This window comes from Solanum verrucosum, unplaced genomic scaffold (genome assembly GCF_900185275.1).
Source record: "Solanum verrucosum unplaced genomic scaffold, falcon-dt-bn FXZP01000103.1, whole genome shotgun sequence".
Taxonomy (NCBI): Eukaryota; Viridiplantae; Streptophyta; class Magnoliopsida; order Solanales; family Solanaceae; genus Solanum; species Solanum verrucosum.
The window spans coordinates 758823-786054 of record NW_026020048.1 but is presented as its reverse complement, the minus strand read 5'-3'; the positions used below and the strand labels follow the sequence as shown (position 1 = coordinate 786054).

Here is a 27232-nt window from a genome sequence, read left to right as displayed (position 1 = left end):
AGTATTTTATTTTAATAAAAAGTTGTGTTCTTATACAAATATTGATGTTGTTTTTCTTTTCTATATAATTGAAGTTTAATTACTTTAATAGACCATCAAGGCAAGTAATTTCTATAATTTGCGTGAATAAATATCTGATGGAAGAAAAATTAGAAAATTATATTTAAGCTTCGATTTAAGCATAAATTTTGAAGTTGTTTGAAAATTTGAGTTTTTAAAATTGTGTGTACTTGCATTTATTTGGAAAAAACTTGAAGTAATATGAGTAAAAAGTCAAATTCTCCCAAAAAAACTACTTGTATTAGTTTTTGGAACTTGAGTGCAAATTTTGAAGATATTTATGGGCAAATTGGTATTTTAAGATAAATTTTAAAGATATGTATGACCAAACAAATATTTTAAAATAATTTTTTAAAATATGATCCAAAATCTATGATCAAATATGCTAGTAAGAGTGCAAATTTATTTATGTAGACTCTAGTTAAGAAAAAGTCAAATTTATCCTTTTAGCTTATATTTTGTTTGCCCCTTTAACTCTCTTAGGACAAAGGTCGTATATCTCTCTCTTAGGACAAATGTTATATATATTTAAACAAAATATAACTATGAGGGAGAATATAATTTAAAAGTATAGCATTAAGGGTAAATTTAATTACAAAATATAACAGGGATAACTATTTTTTCAAAAAATAATGGAGTAAATATGACCCTCTCGGTTGTTTTCTTTGTATTTTTTTATTAGCATTCAATATTTTATCAAATTAATAAATGTGTGAGATATGTTTGTACATAAGGTGTGTTTGATATAGAGGAATTCCCCCCCACTATTTTTTTAGGTTCGGTAAACATTATTCAAAAATGAAAAATATAAATTCTCTAGTTGAAATGGGGAAAAATAAACTTCTAAAAATGACATTCTACATTAATTGTATTTTTTCAATTAATATATATTTGTTAAATCACTTAATTGTAATTAAGTTGACTTAGTTTGATGTAAATAGTATATGCATCAATTTTTATCTTATTTTGGTGGCTATCAAAAGAACTTGAAGTTTTTACCAACATAGTACTTGGTAGTGTGAAGTTATTTATGGAGGACTCAATAAGACCTTTTTAGGAAAATTTCGAAATTCCAAAGAACAAAATTGTACTAATAGGGGCTTTTAATCAATAATCATAAACATTCGGATTTCCCAAATCCAAATTTCCACGTTTATTTCTTGTCTTCTCCGCTTTACAGTGTGAACAATAGAGTAATAAGAAAATTTCTGAATAAAGAATAATGCAACTTGTGCTTCAACTCTTGTACCTTTCTCTTTCATAAATCGTAATTGTAGTGAAATTGCCGAAAGGGGAATCCTGTACCATGTGCCTAAGCACTTGTACTTTTCTCCTTCATAAATAATACACTACATAAGCAGCGTGAAGAAAGCTATTTTCTTATTCACCTCTCTTCCCAGTCCACCACCATACACCAACGCCTCCGCCACCACCGTCGCTGGCGAGCTCACTTCTCAGCTTTGAATAGTCAATGCCTGCACAGAAGCGTCCGTACGAAACTTCTCCTACTCCTCCGCCACCGGACGAAAAGGACGATGATTCATTACAAGGTAATCAAAATCACGACGAAGAAGCCGATGACAGCGGCGGCGAAGGTGCGTGTATACATAGAGAATCCTTGTATATACATGTGTATAGATTTGTATGTTACATTTTATTTGTATATACACACAATTTTCAGCGGTGACTCGAGTTTCACTCAACATAACATGATGTTTGTGATTTTCTGCTCTGTGTTTGACTTTCAGATTCGGATGGAACTACTTGTTCGAGCGGCGGGGAGAAAGACGAGTAATGCGCTCTATCTCTATCTTTTTCCATTTGTATAGGTCTATGTATGTTCAGATGGAATAATGCATTATATATACATTTGCACGATATGCATATGAGTATTTTTGTTGTTGTGATGAAGTCAATGGTGTGATTTGGACTGCGTGGAATGTTAGAAACGGTGTGTAGCTTGAGATCCACTAGCTTTGTTTTGTAATTGAGTTTGTATTTCGCTTCTTATGAACATTGCTGTAGGAGCTCTGTGGCTTTGTCTTTCAGTGGTTTGATTTCTTCTTCTTTTTTCGAGTTTTGGGAGTAATTAGTAAGATTTGTCTGAAATAACAGAAGAACAGTCAGGAAATTTGAATTCTGATTAGCTCTATTTGATGCATCTGGTTTGCGCTTGCATGTGGCATGTCCAGAAGCAGGTCAAATCTATAATTTGCTAGGGCAGGCCAACTTTGATTGAATATGATTATGAGGAATCATGCTGCTTGAGTTATTAGAAGATACTTTAGGTTTCAGTTATGAACTTGTATGAAGTTAGATTGTGTTTCTTGTATTTACTTTGACAATGTTTTGGCTGAGTCGATGAAACATCTAAGTTTTATTGTTGCATCATACCAACAAAGATCATGAGTGTCAGAGCCTCGACGAAATCATTGAACTCAGAATTAGTCAAGATTGCGAAATTCATTCTTGTCGTTACTTGTTCATTTCCCACTTGACTTGGTAAGAGTATTTCTTGACACATCGAGTTCTTCTAACACACGAACTCAACTTTTAGATCTGATTTTCCATAAGCTAGAACTGTCTTCAGCTTGTCCTAGTTCCATCTGTAATCTGCCCTTTACAAAATGCTCTTCCATGTCTCTTGAATCTTTAATTCACTCTCTTTCTTAATTCATACATTTGTTGAAAGAATTTACTTTGTGATTCCTTATACATGAAATACAGACTCCTTACATGAACATATAATTGACTGGACTCCGAAATGGCATATTTTCTTTGACCCAATCTATTAATATCTTTGTCATGGACCTCATGGTTAAATTGATAAATGGCACATCCAAATAGTAAACATCCTATTGGATCTGGAGCCATTTCATGATAGAACTAGAAATAACTCTATTGGTTTGAGCAAAACCAAGGGCTCAGTTTTAGCGAGAGACATAGTGTTCATTACATTCTCCTACACATACCTGATTAGTGTAGATGAAAATTATTCCTCCAAAATAGAAACCTGGTTATGGCTGCGATGAATTGTTCTACAATTTGACCAAGTTGTTTTGTTCAAGAACCTTGATAAACTATTGAGTATCTAGCTCGTCATAGTTACTTAATAATGAACCCTGAAAATGTAGTTTTAATTTTTCATGTTTTTTTCCAGATAAGTTTCTTTTCTCTGATCTTTCAAAGCCACATGCTTAACTATTATGTATGTGCACATTTTTAGCTTTTCTAGAGAAAATCTATTCATGTTCCTTACTTTTGATAGAAAAAGGCAAGACAAAACCAATAGGTATGAAATACACATAACAAAATTGCTCAACCACTTGTGTGTAGTCAATCCATTCTAAGAATATTGTCATTGACCTAGGACAGCATCAAGGCCCTGTTTGGACAGCTTTTTGGGTATGCGTTTTGGGGAGCTTTTGGAGACATTTTTTGGAAAATTTCCGAGTAAAATAAATAAACTATTTTGATTATTGTTGTCTAAGAAGTTTTCTTCTGTCCCAAAGCGCTCTTCAGAAAAGTGCCTCAAGTTATTTTTAATTTCTATAATACTTTTTGAAAAACAGATCTGACAATTACATTACAAACTTTCCCAGAGGAAAACATCAATAAATAAAGAGCTCTCCTTAACACCAGCTAAAAGTTGAAGGTGCATTATTTCATATAAAATAGGGGAATCCTGGAGAGATGATCTAAATTTTTACTTTTTCTTTGAGTTCTTTTTATACATAAATGTCTAAGTGGTGTCTTGTTAATGTGTAGTACATGCTTTTGGAGTTTTTTCTTTTAAAGGGAAGTGTGCATAATATTTTTTATGCTCCATGACATACTGTCATTTAGACTTGAATAAGCGCGAGTAGTTAAGTTTCTCTTACTAGTAAATAACAACAGATACTAGAGTAGCTGGTAACAGAAACATCAAAATGGTATGGGGAATGCACTCTAGTAGAAACAGTCAATATCATTCTGTTATAGTCTTGCTCTATGTTTATTACCACAACATGCCCTCAAATCAATAAAAGAGAGGCGTGGCTAGATTTGAGTCTTTTAGTGGAGACATTAGATGTTTCATTCTAGGTAAAGAAGCTCTAATGAAGTATATAAATACTTTTTCAGAAAATAGTGTGGAAAAAATTAAATTCTCTGAGAAAGATATAAAGGTTTGATTACAAGCGAATTCAAGTGCTTTCTTGTTACGCCAGGAAAGGAGTTAAACCTTTAAATATGTCCAGATAATTGTTTCTGTTTGATACATTAAGTATGGTTAATGTTAAAATAGTAGATATTGCTCCAGTAGATCCATACCATAAGTTGACTGTTATGCATTTAGTATCAAGGGTAATAGGGTTAAAATATACATCATCCATATAGTGATGAATGTTGAAACACTTTGCTAGATCGATTATCTGTGTGCCTAAACTAGTTGGAAGAGGTAACACATTCGTCTAGGTTTTCGTTCAATTGACAATAATTACATATGCATACAGACATCCAGGGTAAACCTAGTCCTAATCATGTTTAATTTGTGTTACCTATCAAAACAGTGTTTGTTTCTGGTTATAATTTACTTTTTAGTATATATATGATGCTACTTGCTCCTAATTTCATGACATCATTGTCTTTTAAACGGTATATATCAAGATCTATAGTAGCCGGAATCAGGCCCTCCCTTTCATCTCGAGGATTCTTTGATACGTAAAATTCCTTCTGTTTTTTTTGAGAATTAATTCCTTTCAAGCTGATTCGACAAGATTTGTTGAGTTTGCAAAGGATTCTGATGGTAGAAGATTCTCTTATATTGTAGATTTAAGGATATAGTATGACCTAATGTTCTTTGACTTCTTGACTATGTAACTTGAGTTTGGTTGTGCATCAGTATAAGTTGAAGTCCACATGAGCAACAAATTGTTGAAAAAACAAGATGGTATTATTCAAATTCAATATAAATTTTGGTTTTCTTTTCTCCTATTGGTAGTACATTGTTTAGCACTCATCTGTTATTATTAGTATATGATAGTTTGCCGAACATCTAAGTGATTAATGCTAACACTAAATTATCTTTGACACCTGCCGACTTTTCCTTCTTTTCTACTATCTTCCTTTTATGCCATCTCTCCAAGGAATAATTCTATCAGTTTATCTTATTGAGAACTATTTTAATGCGGATATTTTTTTTTTGAGATGGTGACTAGCTTTATAGTGAAAATGCAAAACACTGTGTGGGACATATTTATAGTGTGTATGAAGCAAAAAGATATAAACTACCAAAGTATCTACTGTCTTGTAAAGATTCTAGAACTTCTAATAGAGACTCAGTATCTTCTATGCATTCTTGTTTACACCTAAAATAAAACAGTAGACACTAACTTAGTTTTATCTTTTGGATTGAGTTGCTCACTTGCTCGTCTTCAAAACATCTTAAATTTCTCTCCCTCCATATAATCCACCCATATGGAGGCTGGTCTCCTGGGACCATGCTCCATCTTCTTTTCTGAACTGTTGAACCTCCACTTCTGTGCCAAACGGACAGATTTTTTGAATATGGGGTATCCTGGATTTTGGTTATTGTGCTTACATTTGCTTGATTGCAGATTTATCACTGTGAGACTTTCAGAAATTCGCAAAGAAGTACAGTGTCCTATATGTTTAGGTATGGGTCTCTGCTCTTTCTTCACTGTTTTTATTATTTTATTTTATTAGAATTGGATAAGCCTGAAGAGAATATGTCACAGCAAGATATGTTAAGTGTCACACCACCTTAGTCATGTTGTACATGATTATGCTGCCTTCATCTTCCTGTGCGCATGTTAGAGGTTGGGAGTGAGAGAAGGTGAAGCCTTCTCTTAGCTAGAGTTATGTGTCAATTGTTATGACAGTATGCACCAGGATTACTAATGAATCCCCCCCAAGCCCAGTTTGAGATTCTAAGAAAATATCACGTTCAACTGTAATAATTACTCTTTTCATGTTAATTCTCTATATTTGTTAGTTGGTGAAATGAGAAACATGGCTCATTCAGACTCTGTATTATCTAGTAAATGGGTTTCTTCTAGTAACCCCAATTTTCAGTCTCTCTACCTCTTGTGATCTCTGCTTGAAATTGTGCTGATTGGGACTTCTCTTCTTGTCACTAACTGATATAGGTGAATTATTGTCTAGCTGCCTACATTTTCTATTGTTCAACTTATGATTGATATTTCTTCTTCTTTTTTCCCAACATTGAGATTTCCTATGTGGATTCGTTACATGTTTCTTTCCTATTGATTAAGGAATACATAGTTCCAATCTTGGAGCCATCAGGAGAAATATATTACTTATGCGAGAAAACAGAATTGGTATTGACACTTATTCACTAAGGAGAGCTACATTAATTTCTGATGAACTGTTTTGAGGAGCGCTGTATTTGACTATGATTTATATACGGGGGGATCTCCTCTAGAACATAGTGATAAGCTCTGTTTTTGTAATGTATGCCAATTGTTGCTTACCAGTTTACCTCTGTGGAACGTGCAGGCATCATACGAAAGACCAGAACAGTTATGGAATGTTTGCATCGATTTTGCAGAGAATGCATTGACAAGTCTATGCGAATGGGGTACCTACTAAACTTATATTTCATTAGTTGAGACTTGAGAAGTAACAAGTGTTTGCTTATCCAGTTAAGTATGTCAACTATATTTTAGGAACAATGAGTGTCCTGCTTGTCGTACCCACTGTGCTAGTCGCCGTTCTCTGAGAGATGATCCGAACTATGATGCTCTAATTGCATTTCTATATCCAGATATTGATAAATTTGAAGAGGAGGTACTATTATGCTTCACTCTTGAATGTGTCATGGCAAAGGTCTACCATTGACCTGTTTCATGGAAATGGACTTACTCTTTTGTGTATCACTCAGGAATTTGCTTTTCATGAAGAGGAGAAAGCTTTAAATAAGCAGGTAAGCCAATCCAAGTTCAGTGCCAATAAAGTATTCCATACACATTATTGACTCCACTAGCAGATATTTTTAGTTCCTGTAAAATTATCAGTTCGTCCTAGTTATGTAAGTGCAGCTGATTCCATGTGCAATGTCAAAGAGAAGTGTGGAAATATATGACACGTTTTTATAAGTGATGTTATATCTATAGCAAAGGGCAGATATGGGTCATTAGGTATTTTGTATCTTTTGAACACATTGATCTGAGCAAAGTGTGGAAATATATGACACGTTTCTCTCAATATTTACAAGTGATGTTATATCTATAGCAAAGGGCAGATATGGGTCATTAGGTATTTTGTATCTTTTTGAACACATTGATCTGAGCTCCAATAACCTTCTGAATGCTTCGAGTTTCCTTTTCCTTTTCACCATTTCATATTTTGCTTACTCTTTGAACAGATACAAGCTTCAATCGCACAGACGTCACAGCGACAATCCGAAGCACTGGGAAGGAAACGGTCTGCAAGAGCAGCAGCAGCAGCTTTTACGAGGAGATCTCAGGGAAACTATCGGAATTTAAGGGGAAGAAGAAATTATCAGGGTGCTGAACACCATATATCTGATGAGGAAGAAGATGGTAATCATGATGTTGGCAAGGATTCTTCCTCTGCTGATGAGCGCTCGATAGAAGTCAAACCAAAGCGGCAGAAAAAGAGGGCAGGACGGCCTTCTCAGGCATCAGCAGCCAGTGACGAAAATGATGCAGAAACAAACCAAGAATCATTTGGTGCATGTAGTGGACTTATTCGCTGTTCAGAGATTCTTGCCTGGGGAAAAGGTGGCATGCGAAGTAACAACAGGCATGGGGGTCTTGGTGGAGGCATTGGCAAGGTCTCCAGGAACAGCAGAGTCTCGAAGCTAATTGCTTCTCTATCTCGTTCGGATGAATATGAAGGGAAGGTACAGCAAACCAACACTAGTACTGATTAGATGTTTTCCTTTTACTCTCTGTCTGTACATTTGTGATTATCCAATTTTCACTATTGCTATTTGATTGTTGCTTTCTATGATTGAGGTATCAAGTAGATGGATTTTGTTTGGTTTGCAATGTTCTAAATGGATTTTTTCCCCTTTCAGTTGGATGCCAGACTTATGCTTGTTTCCTTTTCCGAGGAGGATATACCAAGTTTGCAACGACCTTACCTTAGCTGCCAGCCAACTATGGAAGTTAAACATTTAAGACAGGTAAGTCTACCAGCCTTAACCTTTTTCACACTTTTATAAACCTAAATTGCAAATAGACAAAATGTATGTTAGCATGCTTCATTTGAATGTATATCTATATGCAGTATGTAGCTCAGCAGACTTCCATAGAAGTCGGGGAAATTGACATTGTGCTGATAAAAGAGAAGAACCCCACTGACAACCCTTCAAGTTCTGATATCATGGCCATTTCCAAACCCATTGTTGGAGATCCTTCTAAAGCAGAAATCCAGACTGTGGAAGAGCATCAGACATTGGGGGAAATCCAAGAAACATTTGGTTTGAACCAGCGTAATCTGGTAAGCTCCCTCTAAGACAACATCCACTATTCCAGAAACATGTCGACAATCTTATATTTGATAGTCTAACTGATGCATTATATTGATCTCTCTTTTAAACAACACAGTGGTCCTGAATCTGCATTCTTCCATTAATTCTCATCTTTCCTTTGATTTATCTTGAGCATATCTAACTAGCTTGCTGTCTTTCAGATCTTGGCATACCGACGAAAAGCAAAGAATGGGACAGACCATAATGAAGGGAAGGTGACCATGTAATTTTGGCTATACAAAATATAATATAAGAAGTGTAATTTCAACTGGGGTGTGGAGTTCTCTGTAAATCCATATAGAAAGTAAGTAGCTCAGTAAGTTGTATCATACAGAAGTAGTTCATTATTCAGGAAAGGCAACCCACCCAGCTACAATGACTCAGCGTTTATTCATCTTGAAGTGATTTATGAACACATTAGTGTAATGGATTTATTTATAACCTTGAAGTGGTTATGAACAACACATAAGTGTAGTGGATTTATTTACACCTTGAAGTGGTTATGAACACATCAGTGTAATGATTTATTTACGTCCTTATGGAGTCGTTTCATGTTGTATGATCCAAGTGATTGATATAGCGTTAACCAGCCAAGATGTTGGCTTGATGCATCCACTTTTAAGAGAAGAATGGCGGAGCTTCCGTCACCGCATTGTCTTGGTTATAGACTTATTCAACTAGCTAGCATGTAAATTAACCTTCTGTTTCTTGCTTAAAGGCAATTTCAATCCAAAAGTATCCGCTGATCTAATTCTACAAAATTACTCACATGCTTATTGGAACTCTTGTTTGGATATTTACCCTTAGCCAATGGATTGTGTGTACTCGAAAAATTGGCTTCTCATTAGCATACACCATATTTCATCTTGTGTACGTTGGAGATGACGAATTAATGTCTGTAGATCAGCGACTTTTCCTTTTTTAACCTTTGAGAAGGGAATAGATTTCCTTTCCATTACAGATTTCTTTTCCTTCCTCCATGAATAGTTTTAAGAGGAAAGTACAAGATAGTTTTAGGAGGAAGGTACGATTCAATTTTTTATTTAACTAATAAAAAAATGCTTATAAAATAAATATATAACTTCTTTACTAATTTGTGCACAAGATAGTAGTGTAATTTTATAAATGTTTATAAAATAGAAACAATAATAACTAACATGAAAAGAACTATATAAGAGAGAAATAAAGTTCTTATTTTTGGTTTTGACGTTTTGAATGTGAAGTTTTAAACTTATAATCACTATGAAATATAAATTGAAGCTAAAAACAAATACACTAACTAGTAAGCTATTAATATTTATGTATAAATAGAGTAATAAATTATTGTAGGGTTACCATTTATCGAATAATCAAATATTAAAAATCAAACCAAACGATAACTCATCTTGTTTTATAAAACTATTAAAAAATCGTTAAGCCAAAATCAATAACACTTTTTTCAATTTAGTTTATTGATCGATTCGATTTTTTACATTTTTTTCAATTCAATTTACCAATCGATTCGATTCTCACACGAAAATAATAAGGGTTCCGCAGCCGGCTTGAAAATGAATTACGCAAGTATAAAATATTGTTTAAGCAGATATCATATTTGGTAACTTAATAAGGCATAGAATTGACATTGTTAACCGGAGACGGTTTCAAATTTATGATCGAGAGTACTCTGCTCTTTCACCACTCAGTAATAAAATATATTTAAAACTAAATTATTTTCCATTATTAAAAAGGTAGGAGACTTATTTGATCCGATCTCTAATTTCTCAACACGTCATTTCAGTGACATTCAAGCCGGACCCCCATATCTTATCCCTACCTAGAGTTGATGATGATAGATGATCATATGAGACACTGCCAAGTTTCATTTAATTATTTTTAAATTTGAAACCAGATAAACATGAACTTGCAAAACGATAAATCACACTGGATCCCCATTACTAACAAACAAAAACATTACAATATTTATTTCAGATATTTAATAAAGCAAACAAATATCCAATCAGTATAGTAATAGTAGCAACTTCATTTGGAACTAGAAAGCCATAGATGGCCGGCCATTAAAGCTAATAAGTTAGCTTGAAAACCGTAATTTACAATATAGTACTACTTAATTATAACTTAATACCCAACAGAAAAAAACATATAATCACAAATATAGATAGCAAGCCCACAACTCGCAGAGAAAAAAACACTATTTACATAAAAGGTTTTCAACTGCTTTTGCCATCCAAAAACTCTCAGCACTTCTCATGATGCTTAGATCTGGTGTTCCCACTGTAGAGCCTGCCATTAAAAATTGACGATCATAACTAAGTTGCATAAATTTCCAAAGAGAATTGATTTTTTATCCCTTCGTAACTCAGTTGATTGACTATCGATAATTAAATCAAATGAAAAGGAAAAGTTAATTTATGCAATCATGATCTGTATGCATGTGTGTAACATACCAGTCATAAACAGTAGGAGCGTTAGGATGAGAAGGCTTATCAAAGACTTCAGCACCAATTCTCCTGGTAGCTAAATTGCTCCCTGGGTTAAAAACACTTCTCCATACATTCTCTTTCCGTACCGTCGGCGAAATGTTTGTCGGAGTCACCGGCGTACCTGGCGTCGGCGGACCTGCCGGCATCGACAGAGACCTCTGGTACTTGCTAGATCCTTCTCCTGATTCACCACCTATATACGACGAGATCAATTCCAATTCAGAAATTTAAGTTAATACTGGATCTTCATCAATTATCTTTAGATACATATATACAACTTTAATTTTACTTCATCAATTTTCCCCTAAATTTCATGCATACAACAGAAATGGATTTTACATGTATATTAATTTTGGAGAAATTAAGAGTACCAGTTTGAACAGTGAGGCTCTTTCTGAGTTTGCCTAGTCCTTTATCAGGGCTGGGACCAGCCATAACATCATCCCAAAGTTTATCAATCAACACCATCTTCTCTCTTTTAGCTTACTATATAGTACTACTCTGTGAAGTGTTAATGTTCAGTGGCAGCTCGGTACTATTTATAGAGTTTTTTTTTTGGCACTACAAAATATCTCTATGGATTAGTACTATTTAATTTTATATCCTTTTTTTAATAGTTTATCGGGTTAAATAGATAAAAAGAAATCACCTAATATATTAACCATTATATCATACTCTATTAAGCTTATTTATATTTAAATTTTTACTTAATAGTATAAATAATTTATTGAATATTTATTAAGTTTATTATTATAAATATATTTTCTTCATTCTAATTTATGTGACATAATTTAACTTGACATGTATTTTGTACAAAAAGAAAAGAAAGATTTTTGTAAGTTGGGATTTGAAATACTTATTGATCATTTGTTAGCAGAAGCGTATTCAAAATTTTGAGATGATGAATGCACAATTACAAAAAGATTGATCTAAGATATAAATTTGATCGATTCGACATTTAAGATTTTATTACTAAAAACAGTTAAAATTTTAATATTATGGATCCAAAATCAATTCTTATATATATTGAATTAATTAAAACGTCAAAAATGCTACCAATTACCATTTAGAGAAGTGCTATTCAATTTTAGAAAGAAAAATAAAACAAGATAAATATAAAATTTAAATTTCTAACCTCATGTAGAGAGGTGCACCCAGTCATTATCACATAATGTAATATTCTAAGTATAGTATGGGTTCACACATCTATATTTTACTTTATTTTAAAAATATATATATAACACTACTATATATAATCTCGAGAGGGAAGCATGAGTTCACGTGAACCCGATAATTCCCAAGATACGCCTCTGTATTTGTGTAACTATAAATCATTTACATATTAAAAATAAATAAGAATTTTTAAGTTAGTTATTTTCAATTATAAAAAGGCGAATTATTCTTTTTAAATGAGAATAAAAAAAATTGCCACATTTGGAAGAAAGGGGTATATATCTAACTGTTAATTTAATTGACAATTTCTGCCCGTAGCAAATTTTTGTGTCTGGCTAATCTACTAAAGGAAAAAGTGCCCACAGTTTTTTTGTTTTTGGGAAGTTCCATATTTTCATTCTATTTCTGTGGGCAACAAAATACTCGATTTGTCTCATTTTATGTGAGTTATTTTAATTTGGTATAAAATTTAAGATTTTTTTAAAAAAAAATTGTGATTTAAAATCAGTAATAGATATTTGTGTGACATAAATCATTTTATTAAGGATAAAATGAATATTTTAAAGTTAAATTGTTACTTAATATAAAAATAGACAATCCAACGATCTTGATCTCAGACCTGTGCTTGGTTGAAGTGTGTCACTATCTTATCTAAAAACTTAATTAAGTTGTTAAAGGACACATTTATTATATAATTGTATTCTCAATAATATAGACTTCACTACCAATAGAAATATAGAATATGTTAGACGTTAAAACACACATTTATTATATAATTGTATTCTCAACAAGGACTTCACTCTCATAGAAATATAGAATATGTTAGACGTTGTTCACTTGTATGTATAATAAATGAATGCATGAATGTAAACATGTTTGCTTTTTAAAAAAAACCTTAAGTCATCTACCGCCCCTCAAAATTGTTTGCATATTCCATTTAGACATTTTATGTAGGGTTAGTACCTATTAAATGCCTAAATTGTTCAAAATGTGTACCTATTAAACACAAAATGTTGATATGGCATAAAAAATGTTATTCACTTTCCTTTTGCGCGTGATGCAATCTGAAATCATATTTAATTTTAATTTTCAATAAAAATAAGATTTAAAAAAAAAAAGAAGCCCCGCACCCCTCTTTCAGTCGTCTTCTTCACCCTGCATCTTGTGTTTATTTTTTTTAGAAAATGGCCAATGACTTCCCAATCTATTACCGAATTTTCAACTACACACTTATACTTCACGGGGGTCCTGTCACCCCCCTGAGTTATTTTAAAGTGGAATTATTTCCTCCCTGAAATGTCTTTAACAAGCATGTGTCTTGTGGTGAAATACACTCCGGTAATAGATTAGAAGGTCATTTGGCCATTTTTTCATTTTTTTAAAATCAACTTATTGGATTTGCGAAAAGAAAGATAGATGGAAGAATTTGGGACATTCGACCAAAAACTTTAACCGACGTCAACTCCATTTCCGAGCCTCCTTAAACAAACACCACCATTCAAATTAAAATATAAACTCATTTAATGTATAAAAAATAATATCCGAAAATTCGATAAAATTAATTTGGGTCTTCTTGATTTCTTTTTTACAATCGATATTGAAATGATTATCCGTCAACAAACTCCGCTACTTCATCACTCTAGTATGAATCTCTCTCTATATCTTTCTCTCACGTATTATGTATGAAATTTATTTTTATTTTTTTAAAAAAAAACTAAATCTGTAATTAAGTTATTATGATGTTGAGTTTTGTCACTTTTGTGGTTTGGAAAAAGAAATGGTGCGGGGGAAAAGATGAAGAAGAAAGGGGGTGGGGTAGCGTAGCGTGGGGCAGATGGCTGGGTAGAAAATGTTATTGAAATAAATTTTATTTTTTAATTTAAAATTATTCTTTTATAATTTTTGAGCCCACTTGACACATGTCATTTTTTCAGTAATCATTTTGTCATGTCATCGAGAATGTATCTCACACACTTTACTCTTTTTTTGTTGATTATCGAAAAATGTCTAATATGAACAAGTTTTGTATAGATAAAAGTATTCAATAGATAATAATCTTAATTGAGGTATCTAAATGAAATATACGGACAACTTTTAAGAACCGTAGATAATTTATGCCTTTAAAAAAAAGAATGAGTGAAAAACAAGGATTACTATAAGCTTTAATGGAGCATTTTTAATTCCCCGGTGGATTGAGGCCCCGCCATAACACACCAACACCATCATTTGTTACTTAAATGTTATATTAATCTTTAAATTTATTTAAAAAAATTACGTAATACATTAGATGAGTAAGTAAAACTGTTTTTAGACATTTGTACTTAAAATATCTTATGTGTATGAGATTAATAAGGATTATCATAAATATTTTATTTTATATATTATAATATATTTTTACCATACAAATTTTGAATATAGTAATTGATATGAAATTTACCAAGAGTGTTATAACGACCGTCGTTAAAAAATAAAATATAACATAAAAAATTAATTCATAAAAAAATTAGTCTTGTAATAAAATATTTATTATAGCAAAAAACTATAAGTATAATGTTTGACCGTAGTAAAGGAATCGAAGAAATGGATAAGGATGAAGACTAAACAAAAATATGTGGGACCAAGGAGGATGAGTAGGTCGTGGGTTGCTATCCAATGTCTAATTTTTATATTTACTGGTCCTATTTTTTATTTATTTTTTGTTTAATAAAAGGGAAGTGTAGAGAAATGGAAATAAAAAATGAAAAAAACTATATGAATATTAGGTACGTAAAGGAATTAATAAAGAAGTGGGCCTTTGAGCCCAACAACTGCTGACTCTTCGATCTGGACTAAATCTGAGCTACTTGGGCTTTAGGCCCATATTCTTTTCATTTCTGTTCGTCTGGAGTCCAGACTCTGGACAAAGAAAGCCGGACACCGAATATATGTTGGGCCAGAAGCCCAACAAGAAAGCATCAAGTCCATAAGGTCAATCCATGCACAAAAACCGTAGCAAGTATTACGTTAGGAAGCTTTAATAGTTCGGTTCCTACATTGTAATTCCCTCTTCATTTCCATTTCCTCTAACCTCAATTTTATTTATTTTTGGGTTAAAGTAACTTAAAAGTTAACCATAATACTCCCTTCGTCCATTTTTATTTGTCATGTTGCACTTTTCGAAAGTCAATTTGACAAATTTTTAAAGTTAAATTAGATTACATTAATTCGATATTTTAAACAAAATTTAGATATTCAAAAACTATACGAAAAGTAATATAGATTGAGTTTTTTTGCATATCAATATGATGAAAAAATACATAGTAAAATATTAATCAAATTTCATATAGTTTGACTCTAAAAAAGAAAATAATGACAATTGAAAATGGACATAGGGAATAGTATATAACATACGTTTTTCTTTTGGATATAAATAAAACATAAAGTCCTTTATTTCTTGAGTGTATCCTAAATTTTCACTGTTTTATCAGTATCTTTGTTCCTACAAGGACGGCCAAACAAATGACTCAAGTTATGACAAAATACAAAACCAAAGGCTACGCCAAGAATGTCCAATCATTCCTATTTGTTAGTTTTACTTTGTAATATCCAACACCACATTGGCATATCACAATGTTTCAACTGAGAAAATGACAACCAAGAAACTTACATCTAAAAAAATTCCAAACTTTGAAGTCAGTTTCAATGCTAGATTAATTTCAGTTTTTTATAGTCAAGAAGTTTATTAAAATGAATACTAATACATCTATGATCATATATAAAAACATTTAGGAAAGAACCAAAAATGAACAAACACAAGCATTGTACTCTATCCATAGCCAGAGGGCAATGTGTATATAAGACCAGAGTTTGGTAACATAGTTGTTCATTAATTGAAAATCCATAATAAGCAGCAAGCATGACGAAGAAAACGTCTCCGATTCATCGCAGAGATTCTGTATCTGGCGATTCACTCTCCTTTGCAGGCCTAGTGTGTATGCAGGACGTTTGTGTGGTTCAGGCACATAGCAATATCCCCTCATCCAAAAAAGAAACAGAGTTTGAATTTGCTCATCATATAACTCACAACATAACCACTGTTGATCAAACTAGTAACAATTGTACTGCTGATATTTTGTTCTACAAGGGTCAGCTTTTACCACAAGCCATTCAATTACCACAGCAAAATCAAGCTCTCAAGCAATCCGATTCAGAAAAGGATTTTCCAACTGTCCGAAACAACAACAAGAAGGCAACTGCAGGGGAATCGTTTGGTCAGAAAATTTTACGGCTTGCGAGCCCTTGCAGAGACTGTCACGCAACTGCAACAATTCCATCAACAAAACCACAAGCATTTATAGGATGATCAACCACAGTATAGTGTCCACATGCACTTAATTTATTTATGATTGATAATAATGTCAGATAGTGGTTTGATATTATCTTTTACTACTTATTAAAGATATCGTCGATAATAATGTCTACTTGTGCATGGTTGGATCAGTACTAGTAATATATATGAAGTTAAAAGTTACGATAGCTGCGAAGGAAAACGATGTTCCAGAGTCACATGGCCTTCATTATGTAACTTGCAAGTCTTCACATTGATTTTCTGTAGATCAAACTTACCAATATTAATATTATACCTAGCTAGCTAGAAATATTTCAGTGTGTTTTCACTCAAAAATGTTTTTATACAATCCATTTAACCAACACTGTTTGGAACAAATTATATAATAGTGGTGTTCGAGCCAGCTAGTATGCTTTTATAATAGTGGTGTTTGAGCCAACTTACTCATAGCTCGACTAATTTCACAATACTTGTTATCTTTTATTAGTATAAATATAAAAAAAAGATTTGTTTAATTTCCTCTAGAAATATATATAAAGGTAAAGATGGGAACATAATGCGATTTAGAGCTATAATTAAGGAATTTAATATAATCAAATTGGAGTTATTCATGGCAACCTGGCGCTTTTGATTACAATTAAAGGGTCTAAACTGCAATAGTCGAGGCATTATATTTTAAATTCTCAAATGTCAAATTTGTATTCTTTATTGTGGTCAATGATGTATTTGTTTCAAAATAACGGAGCCAAACTCACTTGTTAAATTTATATTTTATTTTCACGTTGGTAGCTTTTGTCATCTAATAATTGACTAGAAGAATATGTATGAAAGCAGTAACTGAAGTGGAAAAAATAAATCGTTAGCATTGCCTAGCCATGTTGTGGCGCAGGTTCATGGTCATCCCATGCACTCGCATCACCTGCCTTTGTCCAATTTATCCTTAATTTACCATAAATCCATAATGTCTTTCTAAAAGGTAAATATTAGAGATTTTTGTTCTCATGGTATATATTCTCCTTTGATAAACAAAATTGTTAGTAACCCAAAAAAATAATACTCCTATGTTCCAATTTATGTGACACTTTTCATTTTTCAAGATTCAAGTACTGTAAGTTTGACCAGAAATTTGCGCATGAAATCTTGAAATAAAATTTATATATTTGTAAATTACGTAAAAAGTATTATAAGTCACAATTGACAATTCAAAATATTTAAAAGATATATGAAAATTTTATGGTCAAAGATATACTTATTTGAATCTCGAAATACGAAAAATATCACATAAATAGAGACGAAAGGAGTAATTAAAATCAATAGTCGATTCACACATGCTTATTATTATTATCATTATTATTATTAAAACAAAGGTCTACCAACAACATGATCTTAGAAATAAAAAAATAATACTAAAAATAGATGTCCAAGATTAATTGTCAATTTAAACAATCAAGAAATAATTAGTCATTTTTTTCCAATTCTGCCCTTAATGATTGTGTAGTTCAATTGAAAAGTTATGTGGACTTTTGGTATTCTTGATATAGTAGGGTTATATTAGTCAAATTACACCTTGTATTAAATTTTCCTTGAGGGATGTGCATGACCTTACCCTGACAAATAATTGTGGACGGAGGGAGTATTAATATTTGATTATACAATCTTCTAATAATTACTACTTCTTACATGCAAACACTTATTCATTACATAGTAAGTAATATATATTACTAGGTAATAACTATCAAATCATTTTAGAAACAAATGTTCATGTTAAAGTTCAAATTTTTTTTTACATGATCTTGTGGTTACTATATACTTCTAAATGCTTCATCATTATGGACAATATTTCAAATATTTATCTAATAAAGAATTTAAATTATATATATTGATAGTCCAATATTGTTTTTACATTATCTGTATAACTCTAACATATTACCATAGATAATTTATCATTTATTCTAAGTTATCAATCACTGTCAATCGATCATAATGTTATTAAGTTAGTTACCTATTATTAATTTTTAATCTAATTTGATTGTGTGGATATTAATGGAAGCAATCCTTTTATAGTGAGTAATAATTGAAGCTTCACTGTAAGCAGTGGACTTGTAAGCATAGTAACAATGCCCATTCACGGGTCAATGTCAAATAAGAAAATTAAATAAAAAGAATTAAATACTCAACTTTCCTTTACTATCTTTACCTGCACAGAACGTTTCCCATTATCACTCCACTGATTATTGTGTGATAATTAGTGCCCAGAAAACAACAAGGGAAGTACAAGATTTGAGTATGAAATCAATGAGTTTCTAGAAGAAAATAACAACAAATTGAAGCAAATCTAAGTAGCATTTGGAGCCGAAATGCTGAGATTCCACTGTTTTTTCTTGTTTCTTTGCTTCTGCGTGGGTCTTCAGCTTGTCTGCTCTCGCCATGGTCAGCCCTTTTTTCCTTTTGGTTGTAATGTGAAATCGTTCAACTAATTTTACTGGGTTTCTTTAGTAGTGATAACTTAGTTTTTTGGGATCTACTTGTTTTATTTGCTAGTAGTGAACTTTTTTATTAGCTATACTTTGCTTTTGTAGATTTGTTTTTAGATGTAGTAATGGAATGATGTTTCTCATTAATTGGGATTTTGCAATGGACTTGCTTTGATTTTGAATGATATTATGCTGATTTTAGCTAGTTCTGATGTTTTATTCCTGAGTTGAATACTGGGAAGTTCTTTTTATTATTTATTTGAGTAATGGATTTAGGGGCGAGGATTCGTACTACTAAAGTTCGTACATATATGATAATCAATGTAGTTGGAATAATCGTATTGAATAGTTATCTTCACTCTCAAATTTGTTAATTGTTTTCTATTTTTGAAGCTCTAGTGATCCTTAAAAGAAGTTAAGGTAGTCTGTGGAGTGCTCGCAGAATGCAAGACAAGAAAATGAGTCTATAATTGCAGTTCAATCCCCCAAATCAGTTCGGATCAGTTGTGTGATTAGCTATATTGAATTGAATCTTCTATGTGCATTCCACTCTACTTGGACCTGTTCAATCCAATACTAGAACTTATGCCTTTTAAAGTCAACTTAAGGAGTCTTTGAATGTCGCGCTTATCCCTATGCGCATTACTGTTTTCTAAACGAGTAAAAAAAAAATTGTAATGTTTTGTTGTTGCACACTTGCAGTTAGTTGTTTTAGGTCATGTTTTACTTTAGCTCTTTTTTGGTTAAGGGGTGGAACTTGGAAGTCGGGTTTGAGAGGGAGTGAGCATGCTTTTTCTGGTTGTGCTTTGATGAATCATAGGAGGAACAAATACGAGTAGACTCAGAAATCTGCTGAGCCTCTTTAGGTCTACTTTTTGCCCGTTAATGATAAGTTTTAAAGCGCATCAAATTAATGTAACATTAGTGAAAAATAAACACTATTCCATCTCAAATATTCAAGTTGCTCCTGCTTCCTGTCAAGTGTAGAGTTTGATAAACATGTCAAGTACCTCTAGGACTACATTTTTTTCAATAAAAAAAGATTTCAAGTGCATTCAAGCGGTGTAACACTAGTGAAGGTTAAAGTTAGTTTACTGCTGATATTCAAGGTAGAGTCTACTGCTGATATTCGAGGTGGAATTGCTTCCTCTTTTGTGTACCTGTTCTGCTTTTCTGGATATCTAGTGCTTTTATTCCATCATATTCGAAAATTTAATTCTTGGCTATTACTCATTAGTCTCCTAGTTGGCATTTTGTGTTCACTCTACTGTTTACTCACTGCAGATCCATATGTAATGCGAATAAGCTGTGGAGCTCGACATGATGTTCATACTGCCCCTACAAAGACTCTCTGGTATAAGGATTTTGCATATACAGGAGGGATACCTTTCAATGGAACATCCCCAAGTTTCATTGCGCCTAAACTCACTACGCTGCGGTATTTCCCTTTATCGGAGGGACCTGAGAATTGTTACAATATCAAGAGAGTCCCCCATGGCCACTATTCAGTGAGGATATTCTTTGGAATGGTTGTAGAACCAAGCTTTGATAATGAACCACTATTTGATGTTTCTGTTGAAGGCACCTTGGTTTATACTTTGCCATCTGGTTGGAGCAATCATGACGATGAACAAGTATTTGTTGAAACACTTATTTTTCTTGATGATGGTACTGCCTCTCTTTGCTTCCACAGCACAGGTCATGGAGATCCAGCTATACTTGCAATTGAAATTCTCCAAGTAGATGACAGAGCATACTATTTTGGTCCTGACTTTGGTAAAGGGACAATTATCAGAACTGTCAAAAGACTCAGCTGTGGTGCTCAGGAATCAATGTTTGATGTTGACTACAGTGGTGATCATTGGGGTGGTGATCGGTTTTGGAGTTCAATCAAGACATTTGGCCAGAATTCTGATCGCCGCATTTCTACCAAAAACAGTACAAAGTCAACTTCCAAAGCACCAAACTTTTATCCAGGATCTATTTATCAAACTGCTCTTCTTAGCACTGACAATGAGCCAGAATTAACATACACAGTGGATGTCGATCCCAATAAAAAGTACTCTGTTTGGTTACACTTTGCGGAAATTGATCCTTCAGTTACATCTGCGGGACAGAGGGTCATGGACATTTCAATCAATGGTGACACTGTATTTCCAGATGTCGACATTGTGAAGATGGCTGGGGGTGTTAACAGTGCTCTTGTGCTGAACACAACAGTTCCAATCAGTGGCAGGACCTTGACAATCACACTGCAGCCAAAAAATGGAACTCATGCTATAATTAGTGCTATTGAAATTTTTGAGGTTATAATAACTGAATCTAAAACATTACTTGATGAAGGTACATAAGTTTAAAAATTTACACTAACATTTCTTGGATGCTTGTTCAGAGTTTAAAGTGGGAAAGAAAGATAAAAGTCAAAAGTTTGTACAAGTTTTACGCATGGTATAGGCGATAGCTTACTCGCTTTGTTATGCTATAGAAAATGGCCATAAGTAGTATCGTGTTCTTTTTTTGACTAATGAGTCCAGCTTGTGCCATTATCATTCTACTGCTCTGATTATGGAAGATTGGAAGTTATCTGGACGATTATTGATACAATTTTATCCTTCTTAAATTGTGCAGTCAGGGGTTTGCAGTCGCTAAAGAATGCACTTGGACTTCCCCTTCGGCTTGGATGGAATGGTGATCCATGTGTGCCCCAACAACATCCCTGGAGTGGAGCAGATTGTCAGTTTGACAAAACTAGCAATAAATGGGTCATCGATGGGATGTACGTCAATGAGCTTACTCTTAGATATACAAGTTTCTATCTATATGTATGTTTGTGTGGTCGGACATATGGTATATCCATGGGCATATTCAAAAATCACTTACATACACCATGTATTTTACTTGTAATCTTCAGTCAAGCTCCCCACCTCAATATAGGTTTTGGTTGACAAGTTTCTGGATAACTTGGTCTCCACTGTGTGAATTTTCTGATCAATCATGAATCAACCCAAGAAAAATATCCTTTCCCCCCTCTCAAAAGGAAAACGGAAAAAATGGGCATCTTTGCAATCACTTTTCTCAATTAGAGAACCTTGCAGCTGTAAAACTTTTCATCCTGTAAATATATATGCTCACACACACATACTCAAACACCCGTTTGCTTTGTATTCTTTCCCTAAGTTCCACACCTGCCCGGGTGGTAAGTTGTTCAACAACTTGGCTTTCTCTGCTTTGTGTATTTCACTAATTAACACGGTTCATTACACATAAGTAGGGAAATCCAAGTTGAGTGTGAATGTGAAATGCGGAATGAGGTGGAATAGTGGGACTTTGAAGAGCAAAGGCCAGGGACTAGGGGGAGGCCAGGAAGGAGGCTGTGAAAGGGGAAAGTGAGAAAGAATGGTGGCAGTGGTCAGAAAGGGAAGTTGCGGCAATGAGGGAAGGGTTGGGTTTATGAAAGAAGGGAATGAGGAAGAGGACTGGGCTGATTCGCTGTGGAGATGAAGGACACATTTCTCTAACTAGACCAGAAAGCCCATGTGGAACTGGGGAACAGGCAGTTAATTAGTTAGGAACTTCTGGTTGCATAATATCGATTGCCAAAGTAACCATCCCCATCTCTCGTCATGGTCAAAATTTGTTATTTGAGTATCAAATAGTTTATGTATTGGGTCTTAAAATTAAACTTTAGTTTGTGATGTAATGATAGTTGAAAGCTCTTTACTGTACATTTTTTAATTTCATAAAAAATGAGATAGATTGTTTGTTATTTACACCTTCAATGTTAAAATTCTCACAAATTCATATATTTCTGATCTCATTTCTTTGTCCCACTAGGACAGTATAATTATGTATTTTGTCAGCAAGATGCCTTTCCTGATTGGAATCCTCAATTTTCAAAATCTGCATGTTAGCATGCCTACACTTTCATATTGTGTGGTTTTTTACTTGCAAGCTTTGTGTAATGAATTCTTTAGAGGAACTACATATCTGTTGCAGTAAATCCTGTTATTAGAATAGCAAAACTTAGTGTCTCCATTTCTTCTGTTCTATAATGCATAACTTCTATAAGCTTGATTGGTTCATAGTGATTTATTTTTTTCTGAAAATGTGAATTATTGTTGTTGCTATTTGCTAGATAAACATGTTACCTCTTGTGAAGTAACTGGTTCTGTCTGTTAATGTCCCCTTTTATCTTTACATTCTTCAGTGCTGGTTTTTTGACCAAATTTTATCATTTTCCTAAGGTCTATATTGCTTTTCTTGACTGCGGTCTGCAGGAATGCTTTGAATTTCGTTCACATAATCATCTTTAACTCTTTTTTCTTTTTCCAAATGGTTTACCTGTAAGGTCAGTGGCTTGGACAACCAAGGTTTAAGAGGTTTCTTACCAAATGAAATTTCTCGATTGCGTCATCTTCAGAGCATGTAAGTTAGCTTGCAAATGCTTTTTGTTTTGGGGAATACGTGTTGCCTAAGGCAAATACACCTTATGAAGAAATACATGACACTTCCCAGAACTGCAACCTTCTCAAATCTTCTAAGCATCCCTCTTTTCTTAATGCTCCATTCTTGCATGTAGTAATGGAAACTGGAAACAACCATTTCTAAATATGATATACTTTGACCATGCTTTCCTTGTGTGCGTTTTTTTTTTTTTTTTACAGAAATCTAAGTGGGAACAGCATTCATGGGGCTATTCCCCCGGCATTGGGAACGGTAACTAGTCTGGAGACATTGTGAGTAAAGCTTTCAGGAACTTCATGTGCTTTTCAAAATTAATTTAGATTTTTTCTGCCGGACAATCAAATTTGAAATTAAGCGGTTTCTAAACTATACTTTTTTGAGGAGTGTTGAGTCATACAACTGTCCTATTTCATTAATATCATAGCCCACTCTTCTTAAAAATTAGGTAGGAATAAGGAATAAGTAATGGAAGACTCTTGATTATAATAGCTTTATGGATTGTGAAATACAAGTCATATTGCCCATATGGATATGATGGTAGTATATATACAGATAAACTGTTGTTTGAAATTTGGATACATCTTTATGTTTTGGTTGAAATTCATAGACCTAAATAGAGTAGGACAATTTATAAAGGATAGAGGATAATGCTCATACTGAGAAACATAACAATTCCTTATGGGTAGAACTCTTATTTTAGCGGGGTGAAAAGAATGTTATATATTTATTGTGTATTAGAACAAACATTATTACCTTAGTTCAATTAAAGTGCTTCTCCAATTTCTCTGGACATCTCTTTTTAGTTAGAAATGATACAAGATGATCTCATTCCCTATTTTAGCAAAATAGTGAAGGATATTCCACTAGTAATAAAAAAGGTGGATCTCACCTGGTGAGTGTCTAACAAAGATTTGCATTACAGGGATCTCTCATACAATTTCTTCAATGGATCGATTCCTGAAAGCCTCGGGCAATTGACCTCATTACGGACGCTGTAAGATACTTTAACTTTTGATCAGTTGAAGACAAAAGAATGATAGAACTATTTTTATTATTGTTTTGAGGGTAAAGAGTCGGGAAAATACTTCAACTTTGACTGAAATTGATGTTACGATACCAAACTTTATGGAGGACCTTTTACCCCTACACTATTTAATAGTGTATTTTAATGATATATATGTGCCCACGTGGACACGTTACTTTTTATAATGATGCAATATTTATGATTTCCACGTGGGCACATATATACCTTTAAAATACACTATTAAATAGTGCAGGGGTAAAAGGTCCTTTCAAAAGTTCGGTATCGTTATAGCAATTTCGGTCAAAGTTTGAATATATTTTAGTCATTTTTCCTTGTTTTGATAAAGAGAATTAAATTACTGTTTTGTTACAGGAATCTCAATGGCAACTCACTCTCTGGAAGGATTCCTGCTGCATTAGGTGGAAGGCTCTTGCACAGGGCTAAATTCAAGTATGTTTTCTATAATCATCATATTATTTGGCCTATGGCTTGTTCTTGGTGAAGCATCTTTTAATATTCTATCTTTTATAGTTGCTCTTGTTTTTCGATTTTGTGGTGCCAAATAATTATACTGCGTAGCATGATGATTCTTTATATGCCTTTAGAACATTGCTGTGCTTAGGAATTGTCTGACCATCTTCCGACTGCCGTTATCATGATTATGCTGTGTTGACAAATTCCTTGGCCTCGACTAATTTTCACTAGCATGTACCAATTTTATCCAAAATATGATGCCCTCAATCTGGAGTTGTATGTACTCTGAGAAATTTGCAAATTTCTGGCATGTTGTTTCTGTAGTTTATGACGATAAAATGCTTACAGTGGATGGTTCCAGTTTCACTGATAATGCAGGTCTTTGTGGTATTCCGGGATTACCAACTTGCGGAACACATCTCACAGTTGGAGCAAAAATTGGGATCGGATTAGGGGCGTGTGTATTTGTCCTGCTTATTGCTACCTGCATAACATGCTGGTGGAAGAGACGGCAGAATATCCTCCGTGTGCAAAGAATTGCTGGTAATATTCTCATTTCAAAACATTTTGTTGATGCTAGATTCTGACTAATTCAACTGCTACCCTTGCGTATGGTTACTCTTCTTAAACCACTATCTATTTTTTTGTCCAGCGAGAGATGCTCCATATGCAAAGTCGAGAACTCAATTCAATCGAGATGTACAAATGGCAAGAAGCTATAGTCACGAACATACGCGAACAGCTGCTGAGAATGGACCTCCCTTGCTTACCTGACTGATTACTAACAAGACTGGCAGATGCTTTGTGACTGAAAAAATGTGTATATTGGGTGGGCATAGAAGATTAGTTGAAATGGTGTTTTGCATAAAATGTAGTATCTTATATACACAGAGATCTTGGAGGGAATAGAAAGAATGTTGTATATTACTCGCACTCTTTTTGTTAGTTTTGATTAAACCGGCACCATGTACCATATAACTGTTAAATTGATGAATGGAAAGGTGAACAAGTTTTTCTAGTCCCACATTTTGCTGTAACGTACATTTTTAAGGGGCTGTTACAAATGAACTGTGCTTATTCATAGCATATTTACCAAGTTCCATATATCTAAATTCCCCAAACAGACCAAAGCTAATGTGATTTTTTTTAAAAAAAAAAATCATAATATCAAATCACGCTTCTTGTCATCGTGATCGTCAAGAATTCTGCACTAATATGAAAATCAGATTATTAAAAATTACTAGTATTACTATTTGTTCCGTTTCAATTTGTTTTTCCTACTTTCTGTTTTTAGTCTGATTAAAATTAAATATCCGTACTAATTTATTTTTCTTACTTTTCTTTCTAATTCATTTTTTTTAAAATCTTTATTTTTTGTCAATTGTATAATTTTAATTTTTGAGACAAATTTAAAGCCATGAGATTAAAAATATTTTTATACCTATTTTATATTTTAAGATCATAAGATTCAATTATTTTATTAAACTTCGCATCAAGTCATAATAGGATAACCAAATTAAAACAAAGAGAGTACAACTTTTTCCTTTTTGATAATTTTTTAACTTGTGTTCTAGCCATAAAATTAAAGATATTTTGTTACATCTTACCTGTTAGATGCTAAAATTCAAAAAAATAAAAATAATTAATATTATCATATTAAATCAAAATGAAATAGAGAAAATAATATACAAAAATCCTTTGTAGTATTTAAAGGTCAAAAAGAGGCACCGTGTGTGTGTGAGTTGTTGTGGTTATAAATGGTAGTTGTAGTGAAGCAGGAAAACCAAAGCAACACTCAAAAACAGAGAAAAGGAAGAGATGTAGAGTACAGAGTGAGTGACCTCACGAAGAGCAGCAGCATTCAGAAAATCATAATCTCTGTGTGGTGTATTCTGAGTTGTTATGTCTGTCTGAGTTCTGAGTCCTGACCCACCGCCCCAAAAATCGAGTCAATATATTGACAAAGAGAAACCCACATTTGGCCCCTAAAACCCAACATCTACTCTTCTGTCTCCTCAATTCAGACACCACGTACTCCACCTCCTGCCATCCCCCTTTTTTTTCCCACTCATTTAAACCAAACGCTTTATTTAGGACCTCATCCTGCTAATTAGATTTGATGTAATTACATTGTCTGTATTATTTGATTGATCAGGTAATTGAAATGGGTAATTAGATTCTTCAATTCTCAAGGAGGCGATGTGAGTTACTGGTAATTACACCATTAAGTCCACA

At 33.3% G+C, this 27232-nt stretch overlaps 4 protein-coding genes across 4 annotated transcripts in view; 2 read left to right on the top strand and 2 right to left on the bottom strand.

Moving 5' to 3' along the window:
* The window catches only part of LOC125822764 (protein NUCLEAR FUSION DEFECTIVE 6, mitochondrial-like), a 286093-nt gene that overhangs the window by 37973 nt on the left and 220888 nt on the right, over positions 1 to 27232 (bottom strand). The window lies entirely within an intron of this gene.
* Positions 1412 to 9019, top strand: LOC125822704 (putative E3 ubiquitin-protein ligase RING1a). The gene is made up of 10 exons (XM_049502136.1): positions 1412 to 1655; positions 1809 to 1851; positions 5658 to 5716; positions 6580 to 6661; positions 6750 to 6870; positions 6965 to 7006; positions 7448 to 7948; positions 8126 to 8233; positions 8338 to 8550; positions 8743 to 9019. Exons 1-10 carry the CDS (start codon positions 1532 to 1534, stop codon positions 8806 to 8808), a joined length of 1359 nt encoding a protein of 452 aa, XP_049358093.1. The 5' UTR covers positions 1412 to 1531; the 3' UTR covers positions 8809 to 9019.
* The window catches only part of LOC125822761 (dormancy-associated protein 1-like), a 29741-nt gene continuing 13090 nt past the window's right edge, over positions 10582 to 27232 (bottom strand). The window contains exons 2-4 of the mRNA XM_049502199.1: positions 11433 to 11529; positions 11026 to 11254; positions 10582 to 10861 (exon numbers count right to left, since the gene is read on the bottom strand). Of these exons, the coding sequence (XP_049358156.1) occupies positions 10816 to 10861; positions 11026 to 11254; positions 11433 to 11529 (372 nt within the window). The 3' untranslated portion in view covers positions 10582 to 10815. The remainder of the gene's footprint in view (positions 10862 to 11025; positions 11255 to 11432; positions 11530 to 27232) is intronic.
* LOC125822693 (receptor-like protein 4) lies at positions 18757 to 26031 on the top strand. The gene is made up of 9 exons (XM_049502125.1): positions 18757 to 18991; positions 20320 to 21378; positions 21664 to 21811; positions 23389 to 23460; positions 23700 to 23771; positions 24422 to 24493; positions 24896 to 24973; positions 25359 to 25540; positions 25650 to 26031. The coding sequence occupies exons 1-9, from the start codon at positions 18919 to 18921 to the stop codon at positions 25769 to 25771; spliced, it is 1878 nt and encodes a 625-aa protein (XP_049358082.1). The 5' UTR covers positions 18757 to 18918; the 3' UTR covers positions 25772 to 26031.

Coding starts and splice junctions, on each gene's coding strand:
- LOC125822693 (XM_049502125.1), top strand. CDS start 18,919: ATGCTGAGATTCCACTGTTTTTTCTTGTTTCTTTGCTTCTGCGTGGGT. Junction 21,379..21,663: donor TAAAACATTACTTGATGAAG/GTACATAAGTTT, acceptor TAAATTGTGCAG/TCAGGGGTTTGCAGTCGCTA. Junction 23,772..24,421: donor GTAACTAGTCTGGAGACATT/GTGAGTAAAGCT, acceptor TTTGCATTACAG/GGATCTCTCATACAATTTCT.
- LOC125822704 (XM_049502136.1), top strand. CDS start 1,532: ATGCCTGCACAGAAGCGTCCGTACGAAACTTCTCCTACTCCTCCGCCA. Junction 7,007..7,447: donor AGAAAGCTTTAAATAAGCAG/GTAAGCCAATCC, acceptor CTCTTTGAACAG/ATACAAGCTTCAATCGCACA. Junction 8,551..8,742: donor GTTTGAACCAGCGTAATCTG/GTAAGCTCCCTC, acceptor GCTGTCTTTCAG/ATCTTGGCATACCGACGAAA.